The 18,803-nt window shown below is 46.9% G+C and overlaps 1 protein-coding gene across 1 annotated transcript; it reads right to left on the reverse strand.

Annotated features, from left to right (window-relative positions):
• Positions 1-114: 114 nt before the first annotated feature.
• LOC130112205 (CCN family member 1-like) lies at positions 115-13,053 on the reverse strand. The gene is made up of 6 exons (XM_056279470.1): positions 12,807-13,053; positions 10,633-10,846; positions 5,002-5,249; positions 4,314-4,443; positions 2,685-2,863; positions 115-409 (listed from the first exon to the last, which is right to left on the reverse strand). Exons 1-6 carry the CDS (start codon positions 12,864-12,866, stop codon positions 137-139), a joined length of 1,104 nt encoding a protein of 367 aa, XP_056135445.1. The 5' UTR covers positions 12,867-13,053; the 3' UTR covers positions 115-136.
• Between the last annotated feature and the right edge of the window lie 5,750 nt (positions 13,054-18,803).

Here is an 18,803-nt window from a genome sequence, read left to right on the forward strand (position 1 = left end):
CGAGCCATACAAACATCCGAGCTCCTTGTCTTGAATGTCTTAAAGCTGACTTAATCTGGTCTACCCCCCCCCCCACCCCAAAAAAAAAAAAATCCAACAAATGAGTCAGTAAATATGTCTTGTGTCCCCCATACAGCTAGTGTTGTGGAGGGAGGGCCACCTCGTTAAGGTGGCTGCACTCATTGCTGCATTTACATGACTGGATGAACATGGCCATCCTCTGGAAGCGCTCGCCATCCGGGCACACGAAGGTCACGGGTACGGTGCGCGTGCGCCGCGGGGAGCAGCACCGTCCGTCCGTACACACGCCGCAGTAGTTGGGCCGGTAGAGGCGGGTGCTGAGGCATTCGCCGTGAGAGAGGCGGACGAGCTCTCGGGTCTTGTGGGTCGGGGAACACCTCTTGCCTTTCTGCGGATGGGTGACAAGAGAGATGACAACCATATCGTTAACAGCTAAACTGCTGCCATTTAGCTTGGCCACAACAACCAGATTCAGCAAAACCGTCTTTAGATGAATTTCAATATCCAAGGTGGACCGAAGGGGTTGCAGCGATACTGTAAGAAAGACGATGTATTGGAATTTCATAGGCCTGTGCTCTTTGTGCTTATGCTACTTCCTGTCTCGGTTGACGTCGTTGGGTTGGAGTGGAAGAGTCAAATGGCTGAAGATAGATTACGACACTTATCTAGCGGTCGTGGGGTTGCACACAACACAACATGTTTGTCACCAACCTTTGCGTGTAAACAATTAAAAATCAATATCGTGGTTTTGAGAATCGATACGGTATTACAAAAGATAATACCGCGATACTCGGGTGTATCGATATTTTCTTACACCCCCCCCCCAATACTCATGTCATCAATAACACTCATTTACATACAGCCTATCAGATCAAATTATGACACGCCGCCCACCCTTTTACCACCAACTCTTGCTTGTACTTGTCGAGAAAAGGCCATCTCATGAATATTGACGAGGACTAGACCCACTCCCTCACGAGTTCTGAAGATTATAGACCCTTTTCACAAACATGGCCGACATGCTTCTGCGTCATGTCAGCACGGCAAAGATCAGTTCTCGCCATCGCTGAAAAGCAACGTTCAACAGCTAACTTTCGGTTGCCTTTGACTCTATCCGCGGCAACTTATTTTGTGCTTCAACAGACGTGGAACAAAATACAGTTGTCGTCACTGACATATCTTACATTTTTCTGTGGCCAGGCGAGATAAAAAGTGATTTGATCAAAGGTCATAAAGTGTTAAGAGCCGTGGAATTACTGTTAGCCTCGGTTAGTATTTTGTGACCCTCGATCAAAATCACTTTTCGGCGGTCTGACAATAGAAACACAACACCTGTACTGTATTATAAGCTATGTTGAAACACAATAAGTGATCACAGACAGATTTGAAGGTGACAACATTAGCTTTTTAAGGGGCGAACTGATCGTTACCCATCTAAGAAAAAGTGGAAGTACATTGGCCATGTTACTGAGAAAGGTTTATTGAGGCCAGTTCTAGATAAAGATGTGTGTGTGTGTATATATATATATATATAAAACCCCCACAAAATTAGTAATTTCTAACAAAAATATTGCTGAATGTTTTATTATGCCGTCTTCAAGGTTTTTAGACATGAAACGTTAAATCCCATTCCTGATTTTAATCCAATTTTTAAAAAGCAATTAAGTCTGGGTGTTCTTCTTTTTTTTTTTGCATGTCCTCCTGACCCTTTACGTAACAGCAAATTTAAGAAGCCTTGCACCCGGACTCACTGGTTTCAAATCAAGAGCGCCTGACTTCAACTCATTCAAGACCAAAGCAGAGGCCAAAAGAGATTAATTGAAGATTTGTGTGATGGATTTACTTGGCCGAAGCACACTTCTTTGAATAACAACACATTCATGCTGAAAAGTTTTTACAGCCAGCTGTGTTTTTAACTCATCAGAACAGATAGATAGATAGATAGATAGACAGAACAGACAGACAGACAGACAGATAGACAGACAGACAGACAGATAGATAGACAGATAGATAGATAGATAGATAGATAGATAGATAGATAGATAGATAGATAGATAGATAGAGCTCCCAGTCAGTGCCAAACATTGAGGATTAATATAGACACACCATTTCCCTTGGCTCTAAGCACACAGACAGGGCACAGCTATGGACAGTTGCTTGGCAGGAATGCCGGGTGGGGTGGAGGGTGGAAGGTGGGGGTGGGGGTGTGTCTATATTTAAAAAGGCGCCTGCCTGCCTCTGAAACGCCTCCGAGTAAATCAGCAATACCCTGTTCCCACTGTATGAGCCAGGTTTCCTAAAAGCATCTGAACTTCTTTGGCACTGAGACCATATTTACACAGGCACAATCTATGTGACCCAGATTTGATATTTTCAGCCTCTGATGAGAAGCGAACAAATGGAGAAAAGGGTGCCGGTAGGGATCCTGACTGCTTTGGCAGTCACTGATAGAGAAGTGATATTATCACATTCAGATTAAGTGTTATCGTCCGAGGTTTATGGTTTCCAGATAAATTCATCGTTTTGGATTGGAAGCTGCCATGGCAATAATTGGTGACCTATGCTCTTTTACGTCTGTTGTTATGATGACAGTGACATGCCTCTCCCCCTTCTTTCTCTTTGGCTCTCTCGCTCTCATTTTCAGTTCAGGTGTTCCTGTGTACCTTTGCTGGGCCAGGCAGGCCATGGCATGGCCGTAAGGTGCATATTCTCGTCTCCCTCTCCATCTTGCACTGGGGGTTGTTGTTGGTTATACGTGAAGATACCCCCATCCCACAGCTACGGGAGCACTGGGACCATTCCGTGGTTTGGACCACACACTGCTCTGTCAGATGGTTCCAAACTGGGAGAGGAAAGACAGGGGGGCGAATGCCAGAGAGGGACATGGAGGAGGCAGTGGAGGAGGGGAGGGAAAAAGCAGAGCAAGGAGAGACAGATTAAGTGAAAAATTAACTGGCATCTTTACCATGGTTGGAGATGTTGTTCAGTCTCCGCAGTATACCACTGTGGAAAATGTTTGACCGGGTAAGATGAACACAGGTGGAGCAGCAAACAAATACGTGTGGGAAACAACTCCAGCAGGAAAAAAGATTGTTGTACAGTAACACTGACTGTCTGTCCAACAGAAGTATCGCCACATCGGCTTCAGGTTTCCATATTGTGATCTAGTTTGATGCAGTTTGTAATACATTAGACTGCCTGTGTGAGCCTTGGGACGAGGTTCCCATTTTTTTCACAAGGGTGGAAAATGTTTGCGGCTGAGCTTGACGGCACATGAGCGACAAAATCTGTCACACCTTGTTTGTCGTTTGAGAAAATCAGCTGCGACAAGTTTATTTCTCACTGGCTCCAATATCGAATTCTATCAGAACATTGTCCTACTGTAATGTTGGCTGATTGTCTGTCCAACAGAATCACCACCTTTCATCCATCCATCCATTATCCAAACCGCTCATCCTGCTCTCAGGGTCGCAGGATGCTGGAGCCCTGGACAGGCCGCCAGGCCATCATAGGGCCGACACATACACACACACATTCACACCAAGGGACAATTTTAGTATGGCCGATTCACCTGACCTACATGTCTTTGGATTGTGGGAGGAAACCGGAGCACCCGGAGGAAACCCACGCAGACACGGGGAGAACATGCAAACTCCACACAGAGGACGACCCGGGACGACCCCCAAGGTCTGACTACCCCGGGGCTCGAACCCGGGACCTTCTTGCTGTGAGGCGACTGCGCCAACCATTGTGCCACCGTGCCGCCACCACCTTTCAAACTGATAAAATAATGACTTATTAATGGAGAAAAATCATGGATTTAGCTTTGACAGAAATTAGAAAATGCACAATAGTCTCTTGTTGCAGATTTAAGGGTCGGCACCCACCAAAACCTGCTCATCAACGCCTTTCTTAAAGTGGCACCAGACAACTTTTTATGTTTGGAAGATGTTCCTTCATAACGCGGCAATGCGCAGAAGAAGAGCTGCTACGCGCACAGGTGAGGTAAAGTAAAACTGCTTTACAGCTGCCGTAAAGAAATCTATATTTCCCCGGAGCTTTCGTGCACGGCGGCAGGCAAAATGGGTAGGGCAAATAAGGCCTCTAGAGAACTAATCTACACGGCGGTTATGTCCTTCTCCCATAGCCATCGCACCATGCCACCAAAATGAATTTAATGGTGATATGTTGAAGCAAAAAAGCTAGCCGGAACCTCTTTAAATTTAAAAGACCATCCAAGTCTAACAGAGAATTCACACTCATAATGAACATTAGCACCCCCTGGCTCTTACCAGGTACATGACTGTAGTCACGTTCATCCTCCCAGCCACTGGGTCTGCTGCTTAGAATCTCGTTGCTCGACACCAGTCCATTCCCAGGCTGGTACAGAACAGGATAGCGGTGAGGTTGGTGCTGGCTTGGCTGTGGTGAAAACAAGTGTAATGTGGGTTTCAGACTAGATGGGGTAGTGCTTTCCCATGATGCTTTTATGCATCTTCGCTGTAAGTAGGGCTGGGCAATATTAATATTGACAAAATCAAATTATCTCTAATAGGACGGATTATAATATTTTTGACTAAATCCCCCAATACTGATAATGTGGCAGTATCTTGGGGATGATTATTTGGTGCTTTTATAACAGATTTACTCCCGAATACATTTTTGAGAAAAGATCCTCAGTAGTGCGGGTGTGACGACCAAGCAGGTAGAGGCATTCACTGTTCATTTCACTCAGCTACAACAGTCTCATAAGTTCAGAAAAGGTTATCACTTTAGTGTAACACAGCCTTTAAGACCAGGGAACGAATCATATTACCGCATTACCATAACTAATATTTCAGACAATAACTAGTTTCACATCATGATATCGACATTACGACGTATTGCCCAGCTCTAACTGCCAGTCTGTTGCAACTGAAAGCCAAAATGGCGACAGGTGGGAGCTGTGATATCGAGTGACGGCAGAGAATAAAAACCAACCTGGTGTTTAGTTGGCAGGCGCCAGATGCCCTTATGGCAGTCCACAGTGAAGCAGCACTGACCTGGCACCCTGACAAGTCGGGGGTACGGGCAGGACGGGGACGCCGGCGGCAGCTGGTTCTCACACAGTGGGCCACAGCCCACGGCGCCGTCGATGCAGGTGCACTGGTGCTTGCAGCCGACACGGAAACTCTCCCCATTCTGGTAGATTCTGCTGTTGTACTCACACGTGCGTCCCTGTAACTTTGCTGGAAAGGCAGAGCAAAGAAAACCCGTCTATTGTTAAAGCTACACAATGTGAGTTTGCCACAGCAGCAGCCCTTTCTGGCTGCCAGCTTTACGTCTGCAACGTCCAAATGTCCATCGCAAGAGACATAGGACGTGTGCACCTCCTGTGTTTGCTCTTCAGTCCTCCACCATAACCCAGAACATTATTTTATCATCTCATCCCATCATCGGCCACTTCTCTGGGGTAGGGTCGCGGTGGCAGCCGGCTAGGCAGGGCACTCCAGACATCCCTCTCCCCAGCAAGGCCCTCCAGATCCTCCTGGGGGATCCCAAGGCGTTCCCAGGCCAGACTGGACATGTCCCTCTAGTGAGTTCTGGGTCTACCCCGGGGTCTCCTCCCAGTTGGACGTGCCCGGGAAACCTCCAAAGGAAGGCGCCCGGGAGGCATCCTAATCAGATGCCCGAACCACCTCAACTTGCTCCTTTCGACGCGAAGGAGCAGCGGCTCTACTCCGAGCTCCCTCCGGATGTCCAAGCTCCTCACCCTATCTCTAAGGCTGAGCCCAGACACCCTATGGAGGAAACTCATTTCAGCTGCACAATATTAAAAGAAATAATAATAAAATAAAAGAACAATACTTCAATAAAGATTACATATAGCGAAAAAGGATTAAGACATGGCTGCAGGTTACCTGGATGTTATTCATCAGGCTTCTAGTTTTGGCATAGAAGGCATCATCAGCGCACTGTAACACACGTAGTATCAACTTCCTTTATGTAATCATAAAAACATCCCAAGGTGTGTATGGGAGGTATTTACCGAAAAATGAACTATCCAGTCTGGTATAAACAACTCTTCTCTGGTATACAAACACGACACAGAGTCCGATTCCATACACGAAACTGAAAGAAGCCCTCTTGGAGTTCTTCCAAAAAATGGTGTATAAAGCATGCAACATATACGCAACAGAGACATTCTGGGCACCAGACAGGGTGTTTCCGTCACGTTGTTTAGTTTCTAAAGACAGACGCACATTTCAAAGTCTCACGGCCTCCCCATAACAGAGACTTCACTTACAATCCTAGGTATGTCTGGAGGTATTTGTCATATTCTCTTGTTTCAGTGGCTAAGACCAACCATCTCGTGCAAAGTCTTCCCTAACGTGTGACCAAAACAAACACACATTAATAACCTGACACCTGAAACACATGTACAAAAATTAAGGTCTGGAAGTGTGCATGTGTGCATGCAAGTGCATGCGTGCATGTGTGTGTGTGTTAGTGGCGGGGGGGGGGGTCGAGGAAGGGTCAAAAGAAATTACAAGACGGACTTAGTCAGACTGCGTGTCACCATAGCATGGTATGAGCTGCTATTCATAGTTTGCGGTGCAGTCTTGGCACGGTGCAGATGGAGTAAGTATTTTTATCTCCAAACCCCTGCTCTCTGTCAGAACTAATCTACAATTTATCAAAATTCCTCCCTGTTCCCCACTGGGCGTACATCATGCTAGATGTTGGGGTTGTGATGACCTTCGTCTCAAGACTGTGTCATTAGGAGAGGGGGGGGAAAATGCCTGTAAAGACTTCACTTTGAGGAAATGGTGATGGTCAGTCTTGACCTCAATGTAGTACAATTAGGCAGAAGGAACAATTAAAATTGTAAACTACTAATAAGACACCTTAGCCCCTAGCTAACGGGGCAGACCCTTTAGCCGAGCGGTTAGTGATGTGGCCTTGTGGTGCAGTACACCCATATCGAATCCCGCACCGGGCAAGAAAATAACCGGTTACAAAATATATGTATGGACACTGTAACAATATATGCATATAGCTAGGGAAGGGAAGTGTATCAAAAGAAGGTAATACTGCTCGTCTTAAATCTTCAGCAAGCTTTTATATCTGCTGTTGCCGGTTGTACGCTACAGTACACACTCATCACATCTAGGGCTGTGCGATATGACGATATATATCGTGTGACGACAGATTCAATTCAATTCATAACAGACAAAGACAAATAGGTAAAAGACAAGCCCCACACAACACAGAGTAAACACAATAAACTAACATACATGGAGCAAATCAGTGTCTGATAAGAAGGCAGCTATGCCAGTGGTCCCACTGGTAGCGTGTGGCACTGACTGTTGTATTAGTTAAACTCATGATGATTACATTATCAGAGTCACTGAGCCAGCAAATAGATTTATACATGAGACTTCTTAGAAGAGCCTGACTCCTGCAGCCACAAACAGTTCACTTGCACACCATCTAGGTCTTTTTAGTAAATGGGAAACGCCTGTCGTTGCATATTGTAGCGAGTTCGGGGGGACAACGCAACCACAGGAACTGCCGGGGCCGGGACGCGAACCCGTGTCGCCCGCACCGCAGGCGACATCGCTAACCGCTGGACTAAAGGGTCAGACCCACCAGCCAACGGCCAGCGTGTCTTCTTATCCATGCACGTCACAATATTAAGCTCTATCGTTTATTTCGTTGTGTCGCAAATCACACGCTTTACGGCAATATTTTCCGCCATTCGGGCGACGCTTTCCGCTCTTCGCGCAGACAAACACGGAGGGCAGCGAACGTAACGCAGGACGTCCGGACAGAAGGACTCCAACCAGCCAGGATAAAACGAGGCGCTTGTACCTAACCTGCCGTTTACACGGCAACGTTTTCGCCATAAAACGGTAAAGTATTGTTGCGTTTCGGCCGTTCGTTCACACGACAACGGCGTTTTGGGGGTCGGAAAACGCGAACTTTTAAAACCGGGTTCCAGAGTGAAGTCTGTCGACAACGCAACTCCGGCGTCGCCGTGTAAACTAGCAAAGCCGGTTCCTGCGAAAACGGTGACGTCACGGCCCCACGTCGCACATGCGTATTACCTTTTCAGTGATATCGCCATGCGCGAGTAAGAAGACGACGTTAACGGCGGCGGATTAACCGAGCTGTGTTCGTGTCGTTATCTCTGCTGAGTTTATTAACGCTGCTCCAGCAAAGCGTGGATTTGCTGCGCCATCACTGTTTGTTTACTCGCCGCTCGGCGAAGAAAGCGTTTGTGCGCAGGCGCATGGTGTTATCGGGGTCCACCGGAAGAGCTCTCTACCGCAAAGTTTCGCCGCCGACTACTGGCCTGGCATGCACACTGCAGCGTTTTCAGTCGTTTTTGTTTCTTTCTTGCGGATCCGCGTGCATGAGGATGGTATTCAAAACGCAGAACTTTTTTTTAAAACGCAAAGGAAAAACTTTCCCGTTTTCAGCAAGACCGTGTAAACGTGACGTCGTGCAAACGTGAGGTGAAAAGGGGGGCTACTTCTGTCCTATGGACGTGGTTTGGGTATGAAAAGTCTGACACGGACCAGAACACCGAACTTCGCAAAATATGCCGCACGCCGGTCCCCACAACACACTCTAACACAGCTGGCCTCTTTTACCTCCTACGCAACTAGAGTTGGAGAGTGTTTTCTATTTGTCTTTTTATATTTTATGCATTAATATTTCATCTTTTGTTACACGCTTAATTGAAAATTTGCGCAAAGGTTCTAAATAAAAGGGAGAAAAATAATCAAATATGAGTAAGTATGAGTTTATTTGGCAAGTATATAATTCAAAATGTAGTAAGAAATAGGCCTTTCCATTTGGTCATTTTATATAAACTATTTATTCGTTGAATTTACAGAAAATGTGCTATATCATGATATGTATCGTTATGATATGAATGACCTATATCATCATATGTATCGTTATGATATGAATGACCTATATCATCATATGTATTGTTATGATATGAATGACCCATATCGTAATATGTATCGTTATCGTGATATGAATGACATATATCATGATATGTATCGTTATGATATGGATGACCTATATCATCATATGTATCGTTATGATATGAATGACCCATATCGTAATATGTATCGTTATCGTGATATGCAATTTTGGTCGGGGGATACGGTGGTGCAGTCGTTAGCGCAGTCGCCTCACAGCAAGAAGGTTCTGGGTTCGAGCTCCAGGGTAGTCCAACCTTGGGGGTCCTCCCGGGTCGTCATCTGTGTGGTGTTTGCATGTTCTCCCCATGTTTGCGTGGGTTTCCTCCGGGTGCTCTGGTTTCCTCCCACAGTCCAAAGACACGTAGGTCAGGTGAATCGGCCGTACAAAATTGCCCCTAGGTATGAATTCGTGTGCGTGTGTGTGTGTTTGTGCCTGTGTGATGGCTTGGTGGCCTGTCCATCACCTGGCCATCACCATTGACAATCCTGGACAACCAACTGTCGTTTGCTGCAGACGTTGCATCGGTTGCTCGCTCCTGCAGATTTCTCCTCTATAACATCAGGAGATTGGCCCATTCCTCACCGACGAGATGGCACAGGTGCTCATCCAGGCTCTGGTCATCTCCCGGCTGGACTACGGCAACTCCCTCCTTGCTGGCACCCCAGTGTCAGCCATCAGACCTCTGGAGCTTGTTCAGAAAGCTGCAGCTCATCTGGTGTTCAACCGCCCTAAGTTCTCCCACACAACTCCCCTTCTCATGTCCCTACATTGGCTCCCAGTAGCTGATCGCATCCAGTTTAAGACTCTGGTGCTAGCCTACAGGGCAGTGAAAGGAACAGCTCCTTCCTATCTCCAGGCCATGGTCAAGCCCTACACCCCCGCCCAACCACTTCACTCTGCTGCCTCGGGACGCGTGGTTGCCCCGTCGCTCAGAGGCCCTTGCTGCTGATCGACCCGGTCACAGCTCTTTTCTGCCCTGGCTCCACAGTGGTGGAATGAACTCCCCACTGATGTCAGGACAGCAGAGTCGCTGCCCATCTTTCGGCGCAGGTTGAAAACTCACCTCCTCAAGAACTACTACCCTGCTACTTGTTCTTAGCACTTATTGTATTCACTCATTTAAAAAAAATCTCTTTCTTGCACTTTCACTTTAGCACTGGTTTTGCTCTTAGACGCTTGTTTAGAGAGAAGATGCACTTATGACCTCTGATGACTAGTAGTTCTCCTGATTTCCTACGTTAAATGCACTTATTGTAAGTCGCTTTGGATAAAAGCATCAGCTAAATGACTGGAATGTAATGTCTGGGGTGTCTCCCTGCCTGCCGCCCAATGACTGCTGGGATAGGCTCCAGCATCCCCCGACCCTGAACACCCAGGGATAAGCGGTTCGGATAATGGATGGATGGATGGAGATTTTGGTCATATCGCACAACCCATATCGCACATCCTTTTTTAAATATACATGTAGGCCATCTGAATAAACTTGCAACCTACATTATATGCATTCATCCAACTTGCACACGTGATTACGTTGAACCTCAGCATGATTAATGCTTATGAGAGAAATCATTTGGGGGGAGGGGGGGGCACCGTTTCTCTGTCAACACAACACATTACTCCCTTCCTTACCTCGACAGATGCCCTGGCCAATGGTCACGTCGTTACCGTAGTTGCACTCCAGACCCTTGTGGTGGTCACAAGGCATCATGGGACTACAGTCTTGGTTAAGCTGCGCTGCACACACCTTGCAGCAGCCGCATCCGTCTGGCACGGCATTCACCCCTGGCGGGCACATCAGGGGCTCATCAGGACACGTACACACCGCCGGGCAGCCGCACGTCACCTGCACGATCAACAGCAAAGAAGATGGTGTCAGCTCATACAGAACAGAATAGAACAGAACAGAATAGAACAGGACAGAATAGAACAGAACAGAATAGAATATAACAGAATAGAATAGAACAGAACAGAATATAACAGAATAGAATAGAACAGAATAGAACAGAATAGAATAGGACAGAATAGAACAGAACAGAACAGAACAGAATAGAACAGAATAGGACAGAATAGAATAGAACAGAACAGAATAGGAAAGAATAGAACAGAATAGAATAAGACAGAATAGAACAGAAAAGAATAGAATAGGACAGAATAGAACAGAATAGAATAGAATAGGACAGAATAGAACAGAATAGAATAACTCCGTTTTTCCAAAGGGAACCTCATATGTAGTGGCCAGTTTGACACAGATGAACAAAATATGCTAATTATATTATACTGATAACGGAAAATATACAAATTATGATTATTCTAATACTATTATACATTTATACTAAAATATTAGTAAAAATTGTGCCATACTACAAATATACTGAAATTAATATACTTTACTAGTACTTTTAGACTATACTATTATATGTAATGAGATTACACTGTTTTACTACACTAACATAATTAAGAAGTAGGAACAATCTGAGTTGTTAGCTGTTCTCTGGCATTTGAAAACCCAACAAAGATCAGCACACAGCTGTTCAGGGATCTGTCCGTTTTAAAAAGGCGAAGACCTGCAGCTTTCAGCCGGATGGAGGACTCTCCGAGTCAGGACTTAAGGGGACGTTGCGAGCTACGTGCGTTTCAACGTATTTTCGCAACAGCTGGTTCACTGTCTCCGCTCTGCTCCGTGCAACCTTTTCTACGCGCGGGCGTCGTTTTCTGCAGCGGCGAATGACGGAGACGTGGAGGAGAGAAAGGCTGGAAGGACAAACGGTGCAGCCTGCAAACCAGTTTGACCGCCATCCCAGCTCTGCACCACGCCGGACGAGTCTCTGTCCTGCAGACGGTGCGGGTCTCCGCGGCTGCAGGGCTGCGTAAAGCTTCCCCGGGGGGTTGAACAGCGCAGGGTTTACTTGCCGAAGCCATGTGCTTTACAATGCCGAGGCAACGTCGCAAGTATGAGTCCCCAAGTCACCAAATATTTCCAGCGTGTTATTTACGTTCACACGTCTAAACCGGAAGGAGAACTCAGGTGGACTGGTTTACGTTTATGATCCCCTGGGCGAGTTCCTCACGTCAAACCAAAGGCATTTGCTGCGTGCGAGCACCAGCCAAGTGACAAGTCACAGGATGTCTTCTGTATGTTGACGTCTGGCTATATCTCTATCCATCAATCCAGCCAGCCAGCCAGCCAGCCAGCCATCCATCCAGCCAGTCATCCAGCCAGCCAGCCAGCCATCCATCCATCCATCCAGCCAGCCATCCATCCATCCATCCAGCCAGCCAGCCAGCCAGCCATCCAGCCAGCCAGCCAGCCATCCATCCAGCCAGCCAGCCAGCCATCCATTCATCCAGCCAGCCATCCATTCATCCAGCCAGCCAGCCAGCCATCCAGCCAGCCATCCATCCATCCAGTCAGCCAGCCATCCATCCATCCAGCCAGCCAGCCATCCATCCATCCATCCATCCATCCAGTCAGCCAGCCATCCAGCCAGCCATCCATCCAGCCATCCACCCAGCCAGCCAGCCATCCATCCAGCCAGCCAGCCAGCCATCCATCCATCCATCCATCCATCCAGCCATCGAGAACGTAAAAAGCACGTGTAAGGAAAGTCATCATTATAACGCACGTGTCATGTCATGTCAACGAACAACTCCCCCCCACACGCTCGCACGCACTTTGCGCGCGCGCGGGTGTATGCGTGAAAGCAGTTTTGCTTAACTAAACTACTTACCACACGCACGCACATACACACACACACACACACACACACAAACACGTGTAACGCTTGCGTGGAGCGACGGCTCACCTCGGCGATGTGGACTATTGTCAGAAAAGGAAGATAAACCAGATAAATCAAAAACCCCATGATTACGACGGCATTCACAATTTAAACCGCGACGACAAAAAAAAAGAAAGAAGCAAAAACCGAGGACGAACATACAATCCACGGGGCGACAGCTGGGTTTCTGCTCCGGAAGGGAGAAAAACAACAACAACAACAAAAACAACAACAACAACAATTCCCGGAGTCGTCAAATTCCCAGCGCTACTCCCCCGTGCGCGCCCCGGGTGGAACTGGGAGCACTACTCTTACTTATACCGGGGGTGGGAGGCCCCGCCCACCTCCTCTAATCCAGTCATCTCACGTGGGTGGAGTTACACCTGCACGAACGCTACGCTGCGTTCCACACGGAGCTGCACGTGGGGAGTTCCGACCGCCGTTCGGGACCGCGCAGCCTTCCGGTTCGGCGCTCGGAAAGGCCCATTCTCGACGTCCCGCCGAAGCCCTGAACACTGGACCCTCACAGACCTCGGCTAACGTAACCTGATCGGCGTGAGTGTGGGAGTACGCGGGGGGTGGGGGTGCGAGCCAGTGGCCAGTGGCGGCTGGTGGTAGCACTTTTTTGGGGGGGGGGGCACCGTTTACCTTGGCGCAGCACACCTTTAATGTCCACACAGTCGCGGAGTTATTAAGAAGCACAATGTAGCCTATAGATAAAATCTATAGACTCTATAGGCGACGTTGTCCTTCTTAATTCAGCACCAGACGCTACTGTGAAGGGGGGGGCGTCCGGGTAGCGTAGCGGTCTATTCCGTTGCCTACCAACACGGGGATCGCCGGTTCGAATCCCCATGTTACCCCCGGCTTGGTCGGGCGCCCCTACAGGCACAATTGGCCGTATCTGCGGGTGGGAAGCTGGATGTGGGTAGGTGTCCTGGTCGCCGCACTAGCGCCTCCTCTGGTCGTTCGGGAGGGGTGACTGTGGGGGAATAGCGTGATCCTCCCACGTGCTACGTCCCCCCTGGTGAAACTCCCCGCTGTCAGGTGAAAAGTAGCGCCCAGTGACTCCACGTGTATCGGAGCAGGCATGTGGTAGTCTGTAGTCCTTCCGGGGGTGGACCAGCAACTGGGACGGCTCGGAAGAGTGGGATCCGCCCTTGCCATCGGAACCATCTCCTCTACAATCAAGTCATGTGGCGTTGGGAGAAGCGCACCCCCCATGCCACTTTAAAAACCATCTCTGCACAGGTATCTTCTGCTATCTGAGTCCTCAAAGGACCCACAGATAGAAGAAGATGGTCATCATCGGGCACGATGGACAACCAGCAAGCAAGTGTGTGTGTGTGTGTGTGTGGGCCCTGTGCGATGTCCTGGCGGCCTGTCCGGGGCGAATTTACGAATCCTACTATGGCTACGCCAAGACCCGCCCTACTCTGTCTGTGATTGGCTAACCCTATCCCTAACCCCACCCTAACCCTAACCTTAACCAACCTAACCAACGGAGACAACGAGTACTAGCCAATCAGAGGCATCGGGTCTTGGCGTGGCCATAGTAGGATTCTGGGTCTTGGCGTGGCCATAGTAGGATTCGTAAATTCGCGTCCGGGGTGTCTCCCCGCCTGCCGCCCAATGACTGCTGGGATAGACTCCAGCATCCCCGTGACCCTGAGAGCAGGATAAGTGGGTCAGATAACGGATGGAAAATGGCCCCGAGAGCGATATTATGAACCCTACATAGGCCTCGCCAAAATCCCGTTTCTGGCTTTGTCACGGTAGCTAACGTTAGCTTTGCTTCGCACCGAGTTGATAGTTGATTGTTTCCTTAGCAACGCAGCGGAAATCCGGCGTCCGTTCGCGAGATTTGGGACAGGGTACGGGATTTTGGCGAGGGCTATGTAGGGTTCATAATATCGCGCCCCGAGACAGCAGTTTAACAGTCAGTGTGCACTCTGCCCTGTGCGCCGCCATGTTTGCGTGATGTCATACATCGGCCTCATGAGGTCCGTCTTCTGCCGGAGTTTACAGTTTTGCAACGCCAACGTCATGTCGCGCTGCACTTTTCCTGGCAGGATGTGGGACCCTCCAACTTTCCGAGGTGCACGAAACGCAGCATCACATTCATACTTCATGCTGGGGAGTGAATGCAGCCATTTAATTCAATTCGATTTAATGTAATTTAAAAAACGACCACTTCTGGCGGTGTTGCAGTTGGACTGTACCAAGCCGCCATGTTACACCGACGGATGGAAAAACCTAAAATACTCCTCACGAGAGTCGTCTAGCAGGTTCTTTCAAACGCGTGGCACCCACTTCTTTCCTGCTTCGGTCACCATTTTGTCTCTAAATATCAAATGTAAGGTTCAATAGTCCACCCCCCTCCCCCCCCAACACACACACACACACACACACCTCTATATGTGGGTGTATTTGTGCATACCATGCCATACACCATATATCTGGGTGTATCTGGGTGTGTATGTGTGGGGGTTTGTGTGGCTGTGTGTGTGTTCTTGTTCAGCCAGAATTGTGTAATGTAAGCGCGAGGGCATTTTTTGTTCCTTTTTTTGCCAAGTAAGAACAGTTTGGTCACCCCTTATAGCCTCTTTTCAGGGTCTATTTATGGGTTGGGACTTGGGTCCAGGGTTAAGGTAAGAATAGGTTATGGTTAGGGTAAGGCTTACTTTTAGGTTTTTTTGGTGTCGATGGTTAAGGTTAGGGTGAAGGGCTCAGGAATGAACATAGCTGAAGAGGAGGAGGAGGGGGGGGACGATTAGAAACAAAAATGAAAAGGAAAACAGAACCAGCAGTTTGAAGTCCCACTGATATGCATGTACACTTTGGTGGCCACCGCTTTGCCAACGCATTCAGCAGGCCTGTACGTAGACCAGACGTCCAGCGGTGGCCAGACCAGCCGTGCCCTTTGTTCATCCTAGTCTGAACCAACGTATAGAAACAGCTTTGCCTCTTAGGAAAGCTTATATGATTTTTTTTTTTTTTGTCTTTTGAATTTTTCATCTTGGGCTCTGGTTTGGCGGTTGTTGCCGGAAACATGTCCTGACCCCTGTGTGGTCAGGACATGGGAGCGATGTGATGAGCGATGGGAAGACTGATGCAGACGAAGGGGAAAGCGTATTGTTGTAAGGGAAGCTCAGAATAATCCACAAAATTATGCTGACTGCTTCCCCTCCCCTGTCTTCCTTCTGCAGACCACAGGTTTTCCGCCACACCTGTCCCAACACAGAGCTCGCCTTTGATGAAAGACTGTGTGAAATGTGATCTGCGCAGGACCTGGTCTGGATGTCAGCTTCTTGCCATGAATAGTAATTCGTGCGTAGTACCACGACCCTCTCTGAAACCTTCTGAAAACAAACAGAAGGACTCTCGCTTGACGCGGGCACGCTCTCTCCGGTGAGCAGCTGGTACGGGTTTTCTACTCGTCTCGAGACAGGCTGTGTTTCCCGGTGGCATCGTATGGGTTAAATCGTTGCATTGACCCTTCGTGGTTTTGCAGTCAAGACCACCCAAGGTGAGACCAAGTCCAGACCAAGTCTTTAGGGTGAGTCCGAGACAGAAGTTTATCGAGATTCGAGAGTGCAATGCCAAATAGCGCCACAGGGTGGCGCCTCCTTTTCGTTTTGTTGTGACGCAGTAGCGTACGGTCGTACTCAGTGCTGCATCCCCCAAGAACGACCCCTCACCCTAACAAGTCGGTGCAGGTTATAATTTTTTACGTCTTACTGTTCATTGTATTGTAGCAAATTCGGGGGGGGGGCAGCCATGGGAACCGCCACAGCCGGGACGCGAACCCGTGTCTCCCGCTCCGCAAGCGACAGCGTTAACCAGTCGACTAAAGCAGTGGTTCTCAACCTTTTTGGGGTCCTGGACCCCCTGCGTATTTTTGATCTACCCTGAGGACCCCCTCCACCTGATCTTGGGGGAGGGGGATTGCAATTTGTAGAAACAGTAGAAACTGCATTTTAAATTGCATTATAGCATTTATTCACTCTGGGGCAAAAATAAGAGCTTTCAGTTGTAACTTAGATATAGTTAACAAAACAGAATTCTTATGCAGTAACTTTTAGATATATGTAACAAAACAGAATATGTATTCAGTAACTTTCAGATATATGTAACAAAACAGAATATGTATTCAGTAACTTTCAGATATATGTAACAACAGAATTTTTATGCAGTAACTTTTAACAATGCAAACGGGAGCGAGATCTCTTATTAAAATACAATAAATGACACTTGTGAAACAGATGTAATTAGAGAAAAAAGTCCTGTTACCCTTTATAGTTTAGGTAGATAAAGGTCTCGGTCACATTTGAGTAAAATAATCCTATTTCTATAAATGTCATAGGATCTTTTTTTTAAAGATATTTTATTTTCACGGACCCCTTGCAATTACACCACGGACCACTAGGGGTCCGCGGACCCCCGGTTGAGAAACACAAAAATGAGCAAAAACCTAAAAAACAAACAAACAACAACAACAAAAAAACCAAACAAAGACAGTCTATAGCCTTGTTTGGAAGACATAATTTCTGTTACACAGTCAGGCTTCATGAAAGGTAGACACATCTCAAACAATATCCGCCTGGTCCTGGATATTATCGACTATCCAGATCTAATCCACGATGATGCAATTAAGGCCTTTGATATTGTTGAGCACGGTTCATTTTGGTTTTGATAAAAACATTTAGAAATATAATCCAAACTGTGTATAAAAACATCAATAGCAATGTCTCACTGCTGAAAGGCACCTCTCCACGGTTTGAAGTTCAAAAAGGCGTTAGATAGGGGTGCTCAATATCTGCTTATTTATTTTTGATAGTTGCAGAACTTCTTATGTTGTTCACTGTTCAGATATCGAGGGTATACAAATTGGGGATAATTGTTTAAAGATAAGCCTACTGGCTGATGATACATGTTTTTTTCTAAACGATGAAAACCAGGTTCCAATCATCCTAGAGTCTTTAAAGGATTTTTCTAATGCTTCTGGTCTAATTATCAATCAAAACAAGAGTGAAGTAATGTATGTACATGACACTGACAAAACATCTATACGTGGGTTACAAGTAAAACAAGCAGTTCAATGCCTTGGTATTAAGATAGACAAAGTGTCCTCTGATAGAATGTTGGGAAACTTCAGGCCCAAATTAGAAAAAGCAAAAAATATCTTTAATTGCTGGTTACAGAGAGATCTTACTATTCAAGGCCGAGTGTTGCTATCTAAAGCGGAAGGCATTTCCAGGCTTGTGTACCCAGCATTGTCTTTCTATGTTGACAACAAAACGTGTGCAGCCATTAATTCGCTCTTATTTAAATTTATTTGGAAAAATAAGCCAGAATATGTAAAAAGGACAACAATCATTAGAAGATTCTCTGAAGGTGGCTTTAATGCTTTGTACTTCAATACCGTTAATAATATCTTTAAAATCAACTGGATAAAGCACTGCTTTGCTGATAATTATTCCCCTTGGTATTATATCCCCAACCTGATTTTTGAGAAATGTGGTGGATTAAAATTTTTACTTTCCTGTAATTTTAAATGTAGTAAATTTCCCCTTAAACTACAAACCCCAATTCCAATGAAGTTGGGACGTTGTGTAAAACGTGAATAAAAACAGAATACAATGATTGGCAAATCCTTTTCGACCTATATTCAATTGAATACACTGCAAAGACAAGATTTTTAATGTTCAAACTGACAAACTTTATTGTTTTTTGCAAATATTCACTCATTTTGAATTTGATGCCTGCAACACGTTCCAAAGAAGCTGGGACGGGGGCAACAAAAGACTGGGAAAGTTGAGGAATGCTCAAAAAACACCTGTTTGGAACATTCCACAGGTGAACAGGTTAACTGGAAACAGGTGAGTGTCATGATTGGGTATAAAAGGAGCATCCCCGAAAGGCTCAGCCGTTCACAAGCAAGGATGGGGCCAGGTTCACCACTTGGTGAACAACTGTGTGAGCAAATAGCCCAACAGTTTGAGAACAACGTACAATTGCAAG

This window comes from Lampris incognitus, chromosome 5, assembly GCF_029633865.1.
Source record: "Lampris incognitus isolate fLamInc1 chromosome 5, fLamInc1.hap2, whole genome shotgun sequence".
NCBI classification, from domain to species: domain Eukaryota; kingdom Metazoa; phylum Chordata; class Actinopteri; order Lampriformes; family Lampridae; genus Lampris; species Lampris incognitus.